General features: G+C 31.4%; 1 protein-coding gene across 5 annotated transcripts in view; it reads right to left on the bottom strand.

Moving 5' to 3' along the window:
* The window catches only part of LOC110998605 (protein tramtrack, beta isoform), a 297133-nt gene that overhangs the window by 233015 nt on the left and 41279 nt on the right, over nt 1-22839 (bottom strand). The window contains exon 5 of one of the 5 annotated variants that reach the window (XM_022267323.2): nt 16193-17502. The exons of the other annotated variants lie outside the window; for them this stretch is intronic. Within the exon in view, the coding sequence (XP_022123015.2) occupies nt 16208-17502 (1295 nt within the window). The 3' untranslated portion in view covers nt 16193-16207. Of the gene's footprint in view, nt 1-16192; nt 17503-22839 lie in introns of those variants that run through there. 5 annotated transcript variants of the gene reach the window in all.

Genomic DNA, 22839 nt, shown 5'->3' with positions numbered 1-22839 from the left:
CTTCTTTTAAATAAAGTAAATATACAATTTGGGACATTTTTTCGTAAAATTCAAAAACCATCAATCAAGTAATGGGTTCGAGTTTTGTCAAAAATTATATTGTTTATTTGGATAAATGTAGCCATTCCCCAAATAGAGAAGTAATGTAACCCACAAAACACCAAACGTCGTCATGTCTCGATATATAGCATCCTATAGTACGATTATAAATCAATGTATGATATTAAAATTAACAGTTTCAAGGGACTTGTCGAAAAACTTATGATGTACTGTAGGCTTAGAATGACAGTTGACATGATGGCTTCAATTAGAAACTGTGAGCTCCCACAATACTCTAGTCATGATTTACACATCCGAATCTTAGAGAAAAATTTAACAGATTTTTCATTTCGTTAAGCAATTAAATAAAAAATATAAATAGTTAAACACGATTTTCATCTCGTTAAGCTATTTATAAATAGTTAAACTCGATTTCCTTTTTGTCCAGCTACTTATAACTAGTTTAACAGGATTTTCTTTCCATTAAACTACTTATAAGTTACACATAGTCGGCCCTAAAACTAATGTAACGTATTACTTAATGATTATGATTATCTCTAATTCCAACAATTTGACGATCGAGGGTTGTCAATTTAGCCCTGCAACCTTTATTATCATTATTGCAACTCCATTTCAAAAGAGGTAATCGACTGCGACTAGATTTGTGGAATCTGTACTGTCCCATTTGAATAATGGGTTTACCACGTTTGGACACACCAAAAATTACATCTGAAAGTAATGATAATAATAATAAAACTTAATTCATGATACATACATATGTGTTTGTGGCAGCTCCTATCGTTAACTAGATTCCAATTATTCCGTGGTGCATAGTGCACGTTTAAAATAAAATGTTAAATAAGTTAGTGTAAGGATTATGTAACATTAAGCTTCTAAGCGAAAAAACCTTTTGAGTGAAATTCATAAATAAATATTTTTAATTAATTTCCACATTTACTAGAGTCTTAAAGGAACCGGGTCTTCAGGTACGCACAGTGTTTTAATGATTGTGCGGCGTGGACTTAATTATTTCGTTCTGGAAGGTGATGATTGTAGCTCGACATCCCGAATGGACCTTGACACATATCCAACGAACTCGTAGTTTTCCCTTACTACCGCTCCACATGTTATATCGGTATCCATAAGATCTTATTACTGGTCGGCCTGTACGGCTCGTTTCATAAAATATGTCTGTAAATAATAATTTCTTTATTTTATGATTTTAAGATATTGCATAGATTTTATCGCGAGCTTTGAGCGCGGCGACCGTATCAAGAAAATCCGTAACCAAAATAAAAACTAACACACGATGACGTAATGTAGGTGCGGCCAATACACGTTAAGAGCGGGACAGAACGTATACTGCGTCTCCCATCGGTATAGCGTGATCGGTGCCGTAGCGTAGGTGCGTTAGAGTGGGAAAGAACGCATACTACGTATTCACATCTCTCTGACAAGATCGGTGACGTAGCGCAAGTGCGGCCAGAACAGCCGGTACGCGTTAGAGTGAGACATACTATATAGGCGTGTTATTCTGAGTCGAATGAGAAATTGAATTAAAATAAAAATAAAATACTGCATAAATAAAACATAATTAAATAAATTAAACATAATTAAATAAATATATAGTTTGTTCAGAAAAATATGAGGGTTTTAACGCCACGCCGTAAAGCTTTAAATAAAGATATTTACACTAGATAATTTGACTTTAATGTTTTCAAAAGTATTGATAATAGAATTACAAACAATTTTCGTTTCAGACCACGACTGATGTGCGATGAACTTGAAGTGAAAATATAGACAGTTCTATTACACACGATTTTATTATACTTCACAATAATTATTTATTTAAGTATTCTTATCATATATACTCGCTTTGAAGCAGGAGCGTATAGATTAGTAGCCAGATTTTACAACGAATGTTGCTCTTAATGATTGTGATTACTATTGTATTCGACTATGTCATTTCCAACAGTTTTAATTTTTGCCGTACAGCCATTGTATCTTTTAATACAAATCCACCTCTTTACAAATGAGTTGGTAAGGTCACATGCGCTACCAAATCTATAATTACCTATTTGAATAAGTGGATTTCCTCTAGTTGATTTAGTGAAAATGAAATCTGTAATTACGAAAAATACATTAATAAAATAAATCGAAATTCCGTTGTTGATTTAATAGTGGTTCAGAAGTTGGCTTGGTTTGTTATGGACTCAGACTTGGTGGACTCAGTTTCCACACTTAGACTCTGATTGGTCATAAAAAAGTGACGGGCTTTTAGCTGGATCACTGTAATTTTTTCTAACCAGAAAATGACAGCCCTGAGAGCGGTGGTAGTGTTCTAGTGGCTTAATTTTTATTTCCATGTCGGCAATTAACATTTGCTCCTATGGTGAAGGCAATCTGTCTGACACAGCCTGATAACCTACTTGTCTAATTAATATAAATGATCAAAGAAACGGATGAAATCGTGATCACTGGATTCAATATTAATTAGATCTTCTGTCTGTGTAAATGGCAAGCCACGTCTTAATAGAGAATAGCATTAAAAATTTGGCCGAGACGGTGAACTGCTTACATATAGTTGTAAAATACAATGTTTTTAAAAAAAGACCAGAGATCCGATCTCATACTACAGCTGTAAAATATAAATTTCTGAAAGCAATAAAAAAATGACAACTAAGCGACACTATTTTATTTCTAAATCGAAAAAAAACTAATTTGGAAGCTAAGAATAGTTTTTATATAAAAATTCAATTGTCTTTTTAGTTGTTTCCTTAACCTATTATTGGCTTCCCACCGTTTAAACCGTCACTGAACTTTCAGAAATAGTTAAAGATTATAATTGTCCACATCGGTCGAGCCATTCTTACGTTTTAGCAATACAAACAACCAGCTTTTCAGAATTCATATATACAATTTTCTGTAGCACCTTTAAGAAATAATAAAACATTTTCGTAATTAAAAATATAAGTATTAATTAAGTATTAGTTCAAAAAAATTACATTACTGCGTATAACATAATTGGGAAGATCGTGACAATGATTATAAGATTGTTTCAAAATGATTCCTTCATTCGTTGTGTGTACGTACGCCTTACAGTTTAAAGCCTTCTTTTTGCTACATGTATATCGTTGAACGTTCTTGCTCAGAGAAAGATGTCTCCCGTAGGTAAAGCCCCCATACAATAGAATAGTGCATCCATTAGGTTTCGTATAAAATTTTCCTGAAAAAGAATTTCATACATTAAATCAAAAATTCATCACTTAATTTCTTTCCCGTTCTTATTTCTAACCAACCCCTTTATACTATAACATATAGCGGTATATATATATCAGATTGGCAGGTTCATAGGTAAACAACATTATAGCTTTTACTTTTTAATGATAATAGTCTATATAATACTGCTAGAAAAATACTTAATTGCGATAATGACGCCAAATTATTACAATGATAGGAAAATGTGTTTAAATATTAAATAAATGCAATTTATTTATACAATCAATGACTAGCTGTTTATAAAAATACAAATTTCAGTATATTCTGGTTTATACTACTTAAAAGGCTAATAAAAATTGATATTCCTCAATCACTACTACCTTATACCCTCAATTAATATCATTATATATTGACCTTATCTCATAAAACACTCTAAGTTTCGCACACAATAAGAAATATTTTTTTCTACGACTACTAAGATTTACCAATTACTATTACAATTACGGGCGCTTTCATGTGAAATAATTTTTTTTTTAAATATAGCTTTACATCCCTCGATCCGATAGCTAATAATAGTTTTTGTCACACATCTTAATACTAAATACGTGTGTTACTTCGTGTGTTATCTCCAGTTTCCATAAAACTGTTTCACCAAACAGCCTTTTTTCAACGCAATAGGAAATACATTTATTTAAATATTTATCCTATAAATCGACTCAAATACGAAATTAATAACATGCAAACAGATAAAACACACACACAGAAATATTGCAACTCAGATTTATAGCTTGCATTTATAGAACTGATTCTATAAAGTAAAATTTAAATATTTGTAAAATATATAATCCTATGTAATATTTTATATATCAATTAAAGATTATTCGAGGATTAGACTATATGTTCTATTCAATACAAATATACTTATAATTAGTAGGTACTCCATCGTGCAACATCAGTAAATTTGAATTTTACAGAGTTAGTGAGTATGAGAGTTCTTAAGTTTGACAATGATATTATCAATGGTGGTGACAGTGGCTCTGCATCCGGCCTGGTTCTTCACACAGGTCCATCTGACATGTGGCCCCTTACTGTAACTCCACTTATTGTAACGATATCGCCCGACAACCATTACTGGATTACCAAATCTAGTTGTTTCAAATCTCACTGAAATTAAAAAAAAAATATTGATTCTCTTGAAACTGAAAATTCCATAAACAAATTACATATTGTTATATGTGTAAATATAAACTACAACTCAAAAAAGTTGGATTAAATAAAACTCGAATCCTTACCAATTGAACTTTGCTTTTAAGATACTCAAGAAAAGCAGACGTTAAAAAAACTTTGTGGAAAATATAATTTTTAATTTTTGGATAATAATAAACATACTGAGCGCCCTACTCCGGGAACATATGCTCGTAGAATACAGATGAGGCCACCCTCATGAGTAATTATTGCTGTCTTGACGTACTTTTTGCTTTTTTCTATAATCAGATGAATACTTCTTCCACTTATTTCGAGCTTTTCTTTGCTCGCTTGGAGTCATATCTTTAATACATTTTCTCTGTCCTTTTTCTTTATTTTTCAGATAATTCAGTGATTCTTTCTTTTTGTATTGAACTAATAAAACTGGATCACTTTTAATCTTCATTAATCGAGCCTTTTCAGCAATTGATTTCTTAAAGGCTATTTCTTCTTTAGATAATTTTAGTTTATTTTTGGACAGCGGCATATCTAAAAAATAAAATCCGTTTCGGCGTTTCCCATAAAAACAAGAATCCATTAACTTAATTCTAAGTAATCCTTTATCTATAATTTAATTTTGAAACAGACTTAAAAATAAACTGTAAATATCCAAGCTTGAACGTGCATACTCGTCTCGTAAAGTCTAGAAAAAGAAACAAAATGTCTGAAATCTGGTTTTCGCTTTTGCTGCTAACTTCAGGGTACATATAAAAGAAAAAACTCATCATTAATTCTGCAGGGCACTCATTTGGGCCTAATGCTTAAAGTTGTGGACAAAACATACCTAAGATTAAAATAATTTCAATAAAAATACAATGATATTTGATGATAAATTAATTAGTTTGTGTTTATTGGTTTTCTTAATGTTCAAATATTATTACCTAATGGTTTTATAAAATTTTAACTATTCAATATTAGAATTTGATGCATAGACACTGGTAGGGACTGACGTTTGTATCATATTTAAAGGATTAAATTTAGGAGAATATTTAAAGGGTGGATACCAAATAAAATAATATACCAAATGAAATTTATACAAAGTCTATATAGAAAAACCTTGATCCTGTGCTTGACACACGGCGACGACTTTTTGAATCTAAGGCAAGCCGGTTTCGTCACGATTTTCCTTCAAGGTTCGAGCGAATGTTATATAGAGAGATAGTCCATTGGTGCCCGGCCGTGGATTCACTACGCCGACACTGCTAACAAGGTCAACATCAAAATGCGTCCAATTTTCTACCACATATGTTCTTCATATACAGTTCTTATCAGTGCGTATGGTCGTCTATTTCAGCCCATATGCGATTCTCATTTGTTAAGACTTTTGCCTTACAACCAGTTACGTTACTTGCACTACAATACCACCTCTGTACTGGGCCTTTAGAGAATCGTCGCTTATAGAATTTATTCCCTTTATAAATTAAAATTCTTGGGCTTTTTGTGGGATTCTTGAAAAGTTGCTAAAATCACAAACATTATACAAGATAATATACACACACATAAAAAAAGGTGAGTCTTCGGGCGTCAGTATCACTAAAGGCCCTTTACCGGTTCGAATTGCTATGTCACTGTCTCGGGGTAGGTCTGCGGTGAGCAAAAAAAATCTTCAAAGCTGTGTACTGAAGATGAGTATAAAAGGTCATCGTTAATTAACAGCGATTTTTTTAAACTTAAACTATAAAATAAATATAAAAGCCAATGTATAAAAAACATATATTATCTCTTCTTACAATATATATACACTACTATTTCATTTTTACCACAAACGGACCAATTTTATAAAAAGGTCGGTTATATTAATTTCTTAAAATAATAAATTAAAACTTCATACAATATTTTTTAATATCAACTTCAGAATGCACTGGTAAGTGTTTTAATTCAAAATTAGTTAAGGATTGTATAGGCGTTACTTGCAACATTCACTAGCAATCACTTGAAGATCGTAAAATCTAACATATACACCTACAATAATAAAAAGACGCAATCCATTATCGGCTTTTTGAAGTCGGTTTAAAAATTACAAAATTACATTCAAATTCATCTGAGCGCATAGTCTCCGAAGATAATTGCTGAAAAACACTAAACGTCAAAAATTTACCCAATTCGGCCTTTTACACATTAAAAAGGTTTTATTTATCAAACTAAATTCAAAATGGCCTTCTTATTTCAAATTTTGACATAATATCACAAATGTTTTCCGGCAATATCCCGAGAACGAGAACGATGCGTGTTTCGTCAGTTAAAAAACATAAAACTTTAAAAATTCAACTATATGTATAAGAACATATATGCAATATATTTAATGAATATGAACACCTACAATATTTATTAAATCATCACCTATAGTAACCACTTTGGCCCGACAACCCCTTGTCTTCTTGGTACAAATCCAAGTTTTTGTCGGTCCTCTAAGCCGGTTCATCATACCATAACGATAACCCGCAAAGCAAAGTACTCTTTTTCCGTTTCTGGAAGGCAGGAAACAGGGACCTAAAACAGTAAAATACATGTTTTAGAATTGTTAATCCTAACAGAGTTAACGAAAACAGCCAGTGCCACCAAACAAATTTATTGATATTCTTGCCTTTATAATTTGTGTTAAGTGTACTTTACGATATCATTTCGGTGTAGTCCTGCTTTGATAGTCGCTATAATACAAAAATAGTATGCCACCTATACAAATATATTAAAAAATATAAAGTGGGTTTTTGAAGTCCTGTATCGCATTCCGACATACCCACATAAGAATTATTTCGGGGGGAATATCAGACAGGGCCACCGATCGTACACTATACTATATTGTGCCACATCACGCAGGCAATACAGTAAATATTCAAATTTAAATACATATACATTTAAAAATTCTTCAACAAATATACTCTCTAACACGTAATAAACTGACTAATTAAAACATAGAAAATAAAACAACATTTAGAAACATATTAATTCATTATAAATCTAATTCATAGATTTGTTATCATTAATTGATCGCATTATTAACCACCACCAAATACTATTTAAATAAAAACCTTACAACTAATAATATAATTTCGAACGATATTAATTACAATAAATGTCGATTAAATTAATGTCACGCGATCTTTAAATTTTGACGTATTATTTACACATAACCAACAAATGGACATAGATAAATTGTTTGTTTAATGTCAATCCATTACTTAAACTTCATTTTAAATAGCTAACGCCATTTTAAACCACGACGCCTATGTTAACAGTCATACAAATTAGCAGCGTGAAGTGGGCCTGTTAAAACTAACTACAATCGCATAATACAAAAAAAATCGATAGAAACTAATAACAGAAGTAATTTAAATTTAAACAAGTTTAAGAAATTATTCAACACAATTACCATTATACTACATAACACTTACAACTACCCTCCCAAGGTAAGGGAAGGAACCCATACTACGTGAACCGTTTAGGGGGGAAGCGGAGTCTTTAAAATACTACGGTCAATCACAGGAGCGGGGGTTGGCTTAGGTTTTTGTCACGTAGTCGATTTTACTGAGAGAAATCCCGTATTTTATCGACCTATATTCGAATATAGCGCAAGTATATAAGTTACATACTGTATAACAATATGTTTTCACAAATGTTGTTCTTTTTCATATTACATAATTCACTAGTACTATAAGTATGCATGTAGTTTGTTTGCAATAAAGACAAGTATAAGCCAATTTACTACGTAAAAACTAAAGGAAACTTGGCATATACGAGGGGTCACCGACGTGAGGTCGAAAAAACTAAAAAATATTTCACGTAGTATGGGTACGTTCTCGAACATTAAAATTGCCTCATGTCATGATTGTTTTAATGTAAAGCACCAATTTCAATTAAAATAACTTATTTTTTATAAGTCCAGTTACACACTTTAACTAGATTAAACTAGTTTTTCGTTACATTACAAACATTTGTAATTATGTCCATTTGAGATTTACAAAAAAGCACATACGGTTTACGTAATTTGTTTCGACTTTTATTTTAATCAAGTTAAAGTGTTATTTCAAAATACGATACTGTTTTAACTTTTATTCAATTAATTAAGTATATGTATAAATTGTATTTTTAGAAAGCAACCTAAAAGACAACTTGTCATAACACTTACTGCATATCTTATTCATAAACATATATGTTAGTCAAGGAATGTTGATGTTTTATGAAATAGGAGGCAAACGGGCAGGAGGCTCACCTGAGCTAAAGTGACCGCCGCCCATGGACGTTGTACACACACATACGAATTGACACATTAATATGGTCATGGAGGGTTTAAATTCAAATTGTATTAACAAACATTTTAAATATCATATATGAAACAAAACATTCGTGGTCGCCAATCTCTGATATGTTACCATGGTTACCATAATAGGGAAGAAACATCGTAACCATGGTAACTAATCAGTATCTTTACGTATAAGGCCACTATTATTCTAGGTATTCCGTTCTTCGACATTGGAATATAGGTGCAAGTAGAAAGACCGAGGTCAAGTGAATCAAACTTCCATAGTACACTTCTCCGACTCAATTATTTTAAAACCAGTTATTAAATACAATTCATAATATATTTCTCATCACATGAGTGCTTTAAGATAAATTATTTTAAGTTTCATCATTATTATGGAAAAAAAATGAAAATTTAAGAAATTTGTGGGTAGATATTATAAATTGGTTTTCGATACTGTTTCTTAAAGTTAAATTGCCGTAACCCGGTGCAATCATATCATTACAAATGCGGAACTCTAAATAGCGATTGCATACTACCAATACCAATTCATTACGGAAATTAAATTATTATGTTACTATGTTAATGCCATAAAAATAAAATTTTGGTGCTAATGGAATTTCATTGGTGTGGGTATGACTATAGAAAATACTATTGATATTATTACTATAGTCATTACGTATGTGGATTTTTCACGTTCAATTATAAAATGTATAAATACAGTTGAAACGAATGATAGGAATAATACGTTGTTTTCTTTATACATAAAATATAAATTACACTCTTAAACTACTAATACGTTTTAAGTATAGCTGTCTCTGTATTTTTATAAATTATGTGTGAAATAGAGTTCTTTAGTAAAACAGTTTAATTATACTAATTTAATTATTATATAAGTGTTTTATGTCAGCCGAGATTCATAAAATAATAACACACATGTAAAAGGTGTATATGTTAACAAAAGCCTGTCGTCGTTGTCTATCGTTACCTACATGTAAGAGACAGAAATACCATCCTGTAATTATTTTAATAAAAAATAGAATCGACTTTCAGAATCTGTTCGCTGTGGTATGCGCGGCTGGGTCGTGGAAGCCCCAAACTCGTACTATTGCATTATCCATTGTATGCAGCGACGCTCTGCAGCCTGACTTCGCCTTAACACAGACCCATCTTGTTTTGTCTCCATTCTTGTTGACTCTATTAAAACGATACCTGCCTATCATGATCACAGGGTTTCCTCTTTGGGACTTTGCAAACACTGGATTCAAATCTGTAAGATGATGTGTAGTTAATACGTGCTGTAATTATACAATAGATGCATTACTTGAGTTCTCTTTTTTCCATTTAAAGTTTAATTCCGATTAAACAAAACACACTCCAAAACACACTTGCATATTCAATAAGATTACTTTTTAACTTTTGGATACTTTATTAAGTGAATGAAGTACTACAAAGTGAAAACTAAATAACTATTATAACAAAGAAAGTGATAAGCACAGATTACAAACATGCTTATATAGATTAAATTGTTACAGCACTAAAACCTTCATATATTTAATATAACTTTTACTTTATTCAATTTAAGTTAATGCTCTTGGTAGATACCGGTGACCCCAGAGATGGTGTTTTCCTGGCTCAATAAATAAGTATCGCAATACAGCTAATGCTGCCAGCGTTGAAGATATACTGCTACAGGGACCAATAAAAAAATTGTTTTGATTTTCTTTGTCTTTTCTTTTTTTATTACTTTGTAAATAATGTATAGTTGATTGTAATCAATAAAATGTACTTTTACTTTTGTAATCGCTTAAATATTGCCTAAATTAATTATTTTTCGTGGAAACAGAATAGCGTAGTCAAAAAGATCTAATCGTACAGATAGCGATTTTATTTATTACTTATAAAAATGATTAAATATAACACTCCTCCTCATCTTCGTAAATAACTTTATAAATAATAATCGCATTACATATTTTTTTATGTGGAACTATCAGAATAAATAAGCATGATTGCGTAAAAATGCTAATGATTATGTATTCCTATAGTCTTAACAATAACATTGTCTATTGTAGTGAGAGACGCAGTGCAACCAGATTTCTTCTTAACACAAGACCAGCGTACTTTGGACCCCCAAGAAGCATGTTTATTAAAACGCCAGTCACCTATCTGAACCACTAAATTTCCTCTCTGAGAAAGACTAAACACAGGCTCTGAAAAAATTATAGCACCATTAAAACCAAATCTACTTAAAATATAAGTATTATCAATAAGTTTAACTTAAAAATATTTATTAAAAATAAAATCTTAATATTTGAAAACAAGCATTTAATTTGTTTAAAATTCGTTTAAATTATTCAATATATATTGAATTTATTTGTCTCTTACAATACAATCAACAACATAAAACATAAGAATGAGCGGTTGTGTGTGTCTGAATTAACGGGTGTGATTAATTTTTACTAAATGTCTATAAAAATTCTGTTGCATCCTAATCCAGGCTTTTTAAAATTAAAAAAAACGTATGCCAAGCAGAATTTAGCGTATGTTAGTTAGTGTGATGGGGTTAAACGATAGTTAGGTACTGTTCAGACGCGTAGCTTCTCGTAGAATAGTGCTACGTTGCTACGCGCGCGTTATATCTTACCCTACATATCTCGCACATCTGACAATTCGTAATTGACAAGAAGAAAGTCTTTATTATTTACAGTTCAGCCGTTCAGAAGCACCAATGGTAATAAATATTTTTTAAATTCTATTTAATTGGATAACAACTTTATTGGTAACTCTACTATTTTTATTATTGTTTATAATAATTTGCATTTCATACTTTAATAAGCTCATCCATCCATGGCTGACATTTAAAAAAATATTATTACATATATTTAATTTCACGTGACTTCAATGATTAAGCGATCTACTAATTTGAGTAAGTCCATTTACGCGCGTGATTATAGAACATATCCACTTTCTTTTCTTTTGTTTCCTTGATAATTTTTTGACATTCATCACCTTTTGTCTTCAGACACCGTGACCACGCACGCTGTAAAGCACGCGAAACCTCGGATAAATGTATAATTACGTTAAATAAAGTTTACAATAATTATAAGCTTCAATCCGGTAAAAACTGTTTTCTTTTAAATGTGTAAAAGCTATGTTCATAAAAGACAATACTATTCTTCCTATTAATTATCTACCTAATAGCTGCAAAATAACTTTCATTTTTAGTATAAAAATAATAACAACTGGTGAGACTGAGTCAGACAGTGTGTTAGTCTACCAGGCATCTTACGGAATCAAATATTGCACTCAATGTTCTAGTGATTATGTTTCATAGTTGCCCAGATAATCTTTCCATGACACGTTATTATTGTTGCCAAACAATCCGTTTCTATGCAACCCCAAGATATTCTGCTTTCAATTGTATGTTCCTTTTTATATCTATATATGCCTAATACAAATTCTTCACCTTGAAAAGTATCTGAAACAAAGAACTAATAAGTTTATACCAATATTATAAAAACGAGGAATCTGTTTACTTCAAACTGCAATTCATATACGGCGTTTTAATTTACGTAAATAATTTTTGATCTAGACCTGCATCGAAATACGTACCAAATTCAGGAAAGTGATTACAAAGATTACAAATATCAAATATGAAAGCGTATTTAATAAAAAGCAGTCTATATTTTTAAAACAATACAATAAATATATACAACCTATAAGAAAAATAACACATGTAAGTATAAAAATTATTGTATACAATGAATATAAGGCTCATTATAAAGTATCACCAAATTTACGTATCGTTGATATTATCACTTAATGCTTAGCCTAGGTCTACAGCGTAGGTTTTGTCACTAAAAATTTCGAGATCATAAAAAACTTTAACACTCTGATGTCGTTCTCAAACTTTAACACACGTACCATTTAATGGTAAACATTTCTCATAATAACAAATTATACAATCAATTAATCTTTTCTCTCGTCGGGAGTTGTCCGATTCCAGAGATCAAATTTAGGAGCAATTCTAGGAAAGTTGAGCGCATGAAGAGCCAGCGAAGCGACTCGGGGCGATGAAAGCGGCGACGGAAGTAATGAGGCTGCAATTGACGAGACGGGTAGAGCCTGCGAGCGTGGACGCAGCGGTACAAATGCACCATTGCCACACCTCGCGTGCGACGGCGGTGCATGGTTATGAGCATCTGATGAAGCGACTAATTTCCCCGAAATAAGCCGTACTCTTGCTCTGCATCCCATGTGCTTTGATGAGCAATAGAAGAATCGCCCCCCGACTTGTGAATACGTAAAACCTTTTAAGACAAGGATATATTTCCCTTTTTCCGTCGGTATGAATTGTATATCTGCAACACATAAGCAATTTAGCATAACATTCCGCAATTGTATAGCATCCATATAGTTTAAATCGTGTTTAAATATATCAAATATATAGAAACTATTAAACCATACTTAATGCAAAAATCTTTCACCTATCATGTATATAAGTGTATAAAAACTAATTATTTCATATACAAAACAAGTATATATATATCTATAATATATATGTATAAAAATCATTGTAAAATAGCTGAAAATCTGCACTTTCATTTCCATTTGTTCGTAGATTAACTTTTATATTACACAGAATATAATTTCATAAAAAAAATAATTTCACGAGAAAGCAAAATAAAATTCGTATTGGTTAATATTCAGATGGCTAAAATAATACTAACTCCTTGAATTATACAACTTTTACAAGTATAACTTACGATTTAATACGAAGTCAAGTTCCACGAAATATACATTATAATAATAAAAATTATAAATTATTTGCAAGAATTCGGTACAATCTAAAGAACGCATATTCTGCCACACACGCCATTAGCGTGAAAATTTGTTTTAAAAGGTAGAATAGAAGTCATATAATTATAGTCAATTCTTATTTCATCACTTCCTCGTCACATTATTAAAATATACCACTACGTTATCAAAATAATATTAATTGTAGTGTTTCACGCAAATTTTTGTTTTGTGTCTAATAAAGTTATTTCTTTCTTTCTTTCTAAATAATAAATAATAGATTTTTTTTCCAAAAGCAGTACAATGAGTCGATTTTTAAAAACTCTAGAAGGAAGATATTTTAATGTAATAATTTACATTATGTCCACTGAATATTAAAAGACCTTCAAGATCCCCAGTATAAAATAAAATTGTAACAGTTGGAGGAATCTGGCATGTCTTAAACCAAAAACATATGTTTGTCGGGATGATTTGTCGTCATATGGACGATGACTCGAAAGATTAATATTTATTTGATTATTATAAAATCTCTCCAGCATATCACATAAAGATCGATATTTCCTTCGCTTTTACGCAACAATTAACTTTTTTATACAAAATTATAAGCATATCGAAACGCTAACACATAGTATTAAAAATTACATGCATAATACTAGCGTATTTTTCTGCGAAATGGTCGTTTCAGCGCACGCGCTCCAAAAAACCGGTCACACGTTAACTGGCATACTGAAACTCAAACTCATACTCACTCTTCTTAGACGAAATATTTCTAAAGAAAACACTTTTTTAACGGATTAAAGTAATGTATTATTGTAAACTTACAATTATTTACGCGATTATACGCGCGTAAAAAACGCTAGTCAGTAACCGCCCAAAATCACGCACGCGAAGATAGACTAAAGAGTTAGTTTTATTTGCATAAAGACCATGGTGCAACATGGTCAGTATTGATATGAGTTTAGTAAGCGATAGCGTGAAGAGGGAAGGCTAAGGGGAGGTCTATGCCATAGAGGCGACTACTGCTTACGAGTTTTTGGCTAATATCATTTTATATAGATTTTAATTAGAAAAGGTTTTTATAGCTTTATATAAACACCATTTTTGCAATAATACTTCGGCGGTGGATGCGTATGGTCTGTCATAACGTTGACGACTTCAATACCGGTATAACGCACCCGTGCTTTACATCCCTGAAATTTGGAAGAGCAGTACCAGTAAACATCTCTATAGTGGGAAAACGTGTATCCATCGATCATCAATAGGAATTTCCCACCAGGTGTGGGAATCTTTATAATCTCATCTGAAACCATTTAAACATATAAAATCTCAATAAACAAGTGCAGAAAATTAAATAGTACCAACCATGAAATCAATAATATAACTATGTGTTTGCTTTACTTACTTAAATTTTTGTGTTTGTGTATAACGTACGTTATAATAGAACTGGTATGAATCTCTGTCAAATTGAAGAGATAGATCATTTGATAAATATGGGGTTTAATATGTAGTCATTACAAAACTAATTAAACTATTTCTTATACTAGTTAAATGTTGTCTTAGTAACTATATATACAACTAGTAAACAAATTTGAATAAACCCATTAATTAAACTTATAAATCTGAAATGGCTTATTTATAAACAAGTATGTCCCTATATTATTTAGACTTTCTTCTAAATGAATCATCAATATTTTCTGTATGTTCCGTTTCGGCAACAGTACCTTGGTGGAGGATGGTTATGGTCTGCCTTACTCTTCACCACTCTATCACCAAAATAATGAACCCGAGCTTTACAACCTTTCTTAACGGACGAACAAATCCAATAAATGTCTCTATGTTGGGAGTATGTATAACCATCAATCATCAACAGAAAATTACCACTTGGTGTAGGTATCTTTACAACACTGCCTGAAAATGTATGTAAGAGAATATTAAGTTAAGATCAACGGCAATAGAACAATCTAGACTAAGACCCCATTAAGTTCTTCCTTGGGTATAACATATTTTGCAAATTTTTGTTTTTAAATGATAACGAAATTAAACAAGGCTAAAAAGTAGACTCATTAACAAAAACAACGCATTTTATAGAATATTAAACATAATGTATTTTTAGTTATAATTAAATAACCTTTTTGTTAATATTATTTAGGCTTACTAAATGCTACAAGTTTAACAATTTAACTAAAACAAATTATCAATGTAGTATCATTAAAGTTTATTGAATAGTAACAAACATCAATAAAAATAATAGGAACTAAAATGGTAACTTACATTAAACAATATTATTAAAAATAATATAAATGTATAACATAAATATATAAAAAGTTTAGGACGTTCAAAGGATAGCTTTAAACCTTATGGTTTATCAAAATAAATAAAAATATTAAAGATTTAATGAATCAAAAATCAGTCTGAATCACTATCATCTGGTGCTCCATTAGAGTTTTTTGCAATCAATTATTATTAAAAAACAAATGATACTCCTTAGGAATCACCAGCGTCTTACAAAGATCCATCAAGTCTGTACTTATTTTGGTCAATAGGAATGGGTGTCTGAATCGTGAAAATATACAAAGAAAGTTTCAATTTATAATAAAAAGTACTAACATTCCCGTGAGTTACATTAAGACATTTTTGAAGATCAAATGCTGCTGTAAGGATTTTTTTTTATAACGCTGATTCTTTATCTTTTGTTTTCATTTTTCTTGCTTTCTCTTTTTCATGCTCTTCATGTTTTTCTCTATCTGTCTGTGTAACTTGCTTGTTATTTTCATAAATGTGACATTGTTCACAAACATCTTTTTTGGATTTATGAAAACCTATATTGATATTTTTATTAATGATATCTCGGTACTGTCTCACGGTAGTCGCTTTAGAAGAGTATTTATTAGAATCAAACCATTCATTATATAACTTAAACATTTTCGGGAAGGATAAAGAGCCCTCCAGATATTTTTTACTTGATTTTTGGCGAGTGTAATGTGACTCTACGGGAGAAAATGTTTGAACGTGATCTATTACACTGCGAACGATATGGTCATTTATAATCTTAGGATGATTCATATGTCTACCACGCTGATCTGTTTTAATAAACCCATTTCCTTTATCGATTTTTTTTAAAGCTGTATAAACAAAATTGAAACTAATAGAAAGGGTTCCCAAAAACATAGTTTTGCATACCGATATTTTAGTAGTCTCGATATTATCTCCTTGACTGCTTGGAAGGTAATACGAAATAGTGTTAAGACGTTTTGGATTTTCTTTATCCACAGTATATCTTTTTTTTTCAGCTTTTACTGCATACCTTCCCAAAAAATCCCATTGTCTTGAGTGGTCTCCAATACTCCAAAACGTATCAAAAATTCTTTGCCTCATATTTTCGGTTACTTTCTCATTGCATTTTTTCCGACAAGTTGTAGGACAAGAACTTTTCATAATTCTTTTACCATGTACTCTTCCATTTCTACTAACATATTCCAAACCTCTATTAACATAATATTTTCTCTCCTGATCCTTCCATTTTTTATTAAAACGTTCTCTTAGCCTTCCTTTATCTTTTTTAGCAATGGAAATGCGCTTAAGACTTTTGGAGTTATTGGACGGTGAGTATGTGATATCATTAATATCAGATACAGGGGAGGCGACCGCAGGACTATCAATTAACTTACTTGATGGGGCAAAAGAGTTATATGGCGATGGTACTGGAGTAATATCACAATAATGTTCCATAAAGCTATTCTGGATGGGCGTGATTTCTTTGACTGATGGCGATCGATCTCCTTTTTGAGTTCTGTTATCATCATTCGATACCCAAGCCGAGGAGCAAGGAATATCATCTGGGATTAATATGGAAGCATTAAAAGGAATATTCCGCAATACATCCTTGGTATCATTCAAATCAAGATCATCAAGTATTAATAGCTCCTCTTCCGTAAAATTTTCATCAGGTGGCAACGGAGACTCTAAAACAATAATTTAAATTAAATACATAAGACTTCATATTTTTATATTTAACATGACAATATAAAGTGATTAAATTTATAACAGATAAAAAAATTTAAACCCCAATCAAACCAAAAACAGAAAAATTTGAATAAGTACATTATTATAGCCACATAAGTCAAGTGTCTTCTTTATAAAGCTTGTTCGCCGTATACAGGTATAAATGTAGTAGTATCAGTATACGGCGTACTAAGCGAGTGAACAACCATTATCAAACAAAAATAGCAAAATCACACTATATGTAATTTAAATAAAGCATATCAATATCACTTACCATCTTCATCTCTGTTTTGAATAATATCATCGATTCCTGTGATATTGTTCATTGTATCATTCACATTATTATTGACTAAATTTAAAAACTTTCGCGCTCTGTTTGACTGCATTCTATTACTTATATTAGTCCTAGTGACCCGCCCCAGCTTCACACGGGTGCAATGCTGATGAAAAGCAGGTTTTTATTATGTATTGTTATTTCCGTCGCTGGAAAGCTCCGATAATAAACGCGACATATACCATATAGATATATACCATCACGGACTTTTCTGTAGACCTTTTCAATGTGTACAATACTTAGTACATTATTTTGAAAAACATAAAAAAATATACGACACATACATCCACAATACTTTATTTACTATTTTTACGAAAGAAACATATTATGAACTTAAATTGCATGCGCCCTGGCTGTCATTCATCGAATACTGAACCAAAATAAACTTTTATCAATGCACCCCTCTTAATGCCCCGCGAATACTGCTACGATGTTATTTGGATACAATGTTCAATTTGAACAGATGTTGAAATTGATTTAATATACGTGAAATTATCTTGGTAACTATAGTTCTTTAAAAAAAAATAACAGTAACATGAAGATCATGGTAAATTATGTACGTTTATATAAAAATAACAAAACAGTTTTTTTTATTTTTTACAATTTTATGATTTAACTTTCTACTATCTTATTTGTCTTTGTAAGCTTAGCTTGTTTAGATTTAGTAAGTTACAGTTTTAGGAAAAATTACCGCACATAAATAAATTTAATCTAAATAAACGAGTATTCAACACAGGCTTGAGAAAAACTTGACTTAGATATTATCCAAGGTAACGATGACGGCACACAAGTCTGCACTTTAGTATCAAAGCTTACTTTGTCTTTAGGAACATTAATACAAACACTCTGAAAAAAACTAAATGCGCCGTTTTAAAGTCCTCATTCGTTTCTTTTCATTACAGCGATAACATAATTAGAGAGTAAGAGACAAAATACTTCAGTTTAAATATTGAAATTAAACTGATTTAGTCAATTTAAACCTAATAAATAAGTAAAAAGTCAGTCAAAATCAAACTCTAATATATTTTCCATCTTTACATACGTATCTCGGTGGTGTATGGGTATGATCTGTCATAATTTTGTGCAATTTATTATTGATATAGCGCAAACGTGCTAAACACTTTTGGGTCTGGATAGAAGAGCAATACCAATGTGGACCATAATTTCTTTGCGAATAAGTATAGCCGTTAAGCATTAATAGACTTTTTGTACTCCTTGAAGATGGAATCATGATAATCTCATCGTTTTCTGGGAAAGAAAAAAAAATAATTTTAAATAATTTCTATTCATTAAATCAAAACTATTACAAATGTTGGTATATACAGAACAGTTATTATAAAAAGAAAATGATTATCTAGTATGTAGTTCATGAAAGATAACAAACCGAACGAAAGATTCTGATAAGCGATAAATGTATTTCATTGATGCATTTAAAAATTAGTTTCGATTGCATTCGGAAATGCAAAATGCCATCCAGAGGTACTATGGATATACATAGTTTGCATAGGCCGCGATGTTTTCCAATAACCAGTAAGCAAATATAGATAAGATTTATATTATGTCCACTGAATATTAAAAGACCTTCTAGTTCCCCACTATAAAGGAAAATTGTAACAGTGGGAGGAATCTGGCATGTCTTAAACCAAAAACATATGTTTGACGGGTATGACTCATAAGAGATAAAGATGTTAGAGTGAATATAGTAGACTAAAATTGGGACGGCTAATGGCGTCGTGTAACTCGCTACTATATACATATTAAGTTTATCATGTAAATAAAATACATTTTTGTACTGAGAAATAATGTTCTTTAAACATTAATAAGTCACTGTGGTTATCCATTTATTAGCCGCGGTCGCAAATACCTATACTTTCTCTCACCATAGACGTTGTTAGCTATTGTTGTACAGAGCCGAACTTGCATTAGAGCGCGGCCACACGATGCAGTAACGGTGTTGGATGATTAACTATTTCAGGTTATAGGGTGCCACATGGGTGTTGCGGTGTGGCAGGTCTCGTCTCGCAGGTCACAACGGCGCGCGTGTGGTGCAACGCGTGGTGTGACATGGTAAAGTAATTTCTATGTAGGATGACGCGGCACCGCACTGTTACCGCATCGTGTGGCCGCGCTCTTACAGCTCGATTCTGTACGTCATGCACAACTCGTTCTTTTATGACATGTCTTAAATATGTAAAACAAATACTAAAAAAAAGTGTCTTATTTTAGCCTTATATATTTTCCATTTCTACAATAATAGTTTGGCGGTGAATGTGTATGTGTCGTCATAATTTTGAGCAGGATATTCTGCGACGTGAGCTTCACCTTTGCTTTACAGCCCTGCAACCTGGACGAGCAATACCAATAATGTTGAGAGTTTTTAGAATTAGCAGAATAAGTGTATCCTTCAACCATCAATAGAAAATTACCACCAGCAGTCGGTATCTTTATAAACTCGTTACCGTCTGGCCTCGTTATCTTGGTATCTGGAATGTATAATTAATCTTTATATAATTCATCGATAAAATAAACGGAACATAATTATCTCGATGTCGAACTAAGGTTTGACATTAAGATCAAAATTTAGAAGATAGAATTTTATTTTATTCAAATATTCATTATGTTATAGATCTTTTATATGATGATTTTTATACATATATATGAATCAATTTTGTTCAGAGTGTACGGGGCAATGTGAAAAAAAAATACAGACGACCTTTTTCTTTATTGAATCTCTAAAATAAAGAAAAAGGTTCATCATTATTCGCTAAAATTTGCTTGCTTTTAAAGTAAGACATTAGGTCAGTGGCGTAGCAAAGGGGGGCAGTGGGGGTAGTGGGGGCAGTCTTCACCGGATGTCACCTTTTTTGGGATGACATCCACCCGATATCTGAACTTTAAGAACAATGTACAAACAAAAAAAACAAAATCGCTAGAATAAAAGTTTATTTTTCAGGGATTCCACCATTAGCACTAGCTCAGCTCTAAGTAGAAATCGGGGATTCCCGCAAAAGAGTCTGACGCTATCTATAATGTGTATACATTAAATAAGATTTACAACTTTATATACACTCCATTTTTGTTAAAATACTTGGGAGGTGGATGTGTATGTTCTGTTGATATTGTAACCACTTTGTCTTCGCAATAACGCAGCCGAGCCTTACATCCTTGTAACTTAGATGAACAATACCAATGAACACCATTATAACGAGAGTATGTGTACCCATTAATCATCAACAGGAATTTACCGCCTTTTGTAGGTATTTTTATTATTTCATCATCTGTAATAAAATATAATTTATAAGTCATAAATAAACCCGGATTGCGTTATTATAAAAATATTGAGCACTGATAATGGATTTATAAGCGAATAAATACAACGTGGCGCGCGATCTCTGCTTTTTGACGATTTCAAAAGACCTAGAAGCATGAAACCATTTTAAATACTAATGTATTTATTCGTATTGGTATTACTATAACCCTCAATATTGAAAAGAAGATTTATACCATAATCAGATCGGTCCATACATGAAGGAAATTAAATTTTACGACCTGGAATTTTATTTTACTTTATTACACATGTGCACAGTTCTTAGTTATTAAATAAAATATTTATCATAACTTTTACACATTTAAAGAAACCTTTTTTAACGGATTGAAGTTATGTATTATTATAAAGTTATAATTATTTTACATAATTTTAAATTTTTCCCGCCGTTTCGCGTGTTTTACAGCGTGCGTGGTCACGGTGACTGAAGACAAAAGGTGTTGAATGTCAAAAAATATCACTGCTGTAGAAGACGTTATACACTCTCTTTTTATTTCCCCGGAGTTGATATCGACTCAAACTTAAGAATCAAATATTTATTTACTATTTTACATGTGGCAGCATTTCCTTATTAAAAATTATTCTTTAGCCAGGAAAGCACCAGCTCCGTCTAGTTAATAAATTCCATTTTGATTATTTTTAGTTAATAAAATATATTATGAACATCTTGGCAACTTAACTGGCTTTGTGTAACCAAGGAAAATTAAGATTATATAATTTTCATTTGTGCTTATTATAAAACCCGGTTGCTTTACTATTCATTATTAAGGAAATAATATCGTTACCATAGTAACAAATACTGATCATTAACCTACGTTTTTGAGGAGTGGTTTGCTAAGATTTATCAATTTGGATATTAAAGGTATAATATATGCATGGGAACAATTGATACTTTTTAACCTATGTTTTAGACACTCTACGAGTAATTAGGCAAAACTCGTTACTTCTCTCTGTTTCAGTCTTAAGATGCGACACAATTAAACTTTTGTATATACCCCATTGAAGTAAATGTAATTTGGGCGTGCGTGCGTATGCGATGTATCAACTTCAATAAGCGTGTTCCCGAAATAACGCACTCGTGCTCGACAGCCCAGTTGCTTAGAAGAACAATACCAGTGTTTTCCTTTTATTTGGGAATATGTATATCCATGAAGCATTAGCAGAAATTTACCACCGGGCGTCGGTATTTTTATAATCTCACTCATACCTAAAATAAAACAATTTTAACTATTAAAATGTATGTAACTGTTTAACCATTAAAGTCCATTTTTTTGACTTCGTTATAATCATTTTTATTTTATTTTCCGGTATTTTCGTATATTTCCGTGTATTTTCATCTATTTTCGTCTTGTATCGTTTCATTTCATTTTTTATTTATTTTACATTTTAGTTTATTATGTTTCCTTGTTTGATCTCTAGTAATTTTAGAGTATCTCCCCAGAACCGTATGTACGCATCCTCCTCCCGTTCGCAGTTCACAATAATAGTGAACTCTTAAAAGGAGAATGTGAACGTGACAGGAGGCTGTTAAGTGAGACAGGGAACTGTTATACGTAAAAAAAAATCTTTTAACATTAATCAAACATTTATTTTTTTATGACATATTTTCGCAATTATAATCAACAAAGTTTCTTTATA

Source organism: Pieris rapae, chromosome 8, assembly GCF_905147795.1.
Source record: "Pieris rapae chromosome 8, ilPieRapa1.1, whole genome shotgun sequence".
Lineage (NCBI taxonomy): Eukaryota > Metazoa > Arthropoda > Insecta > Lepidoptera > Pieridae > Pieris > Pieris rapae.
Note: the sequence above shows the minus strand (reverse complement) of the source record. Positions and strands in the feature narration are given on the sequence as shown.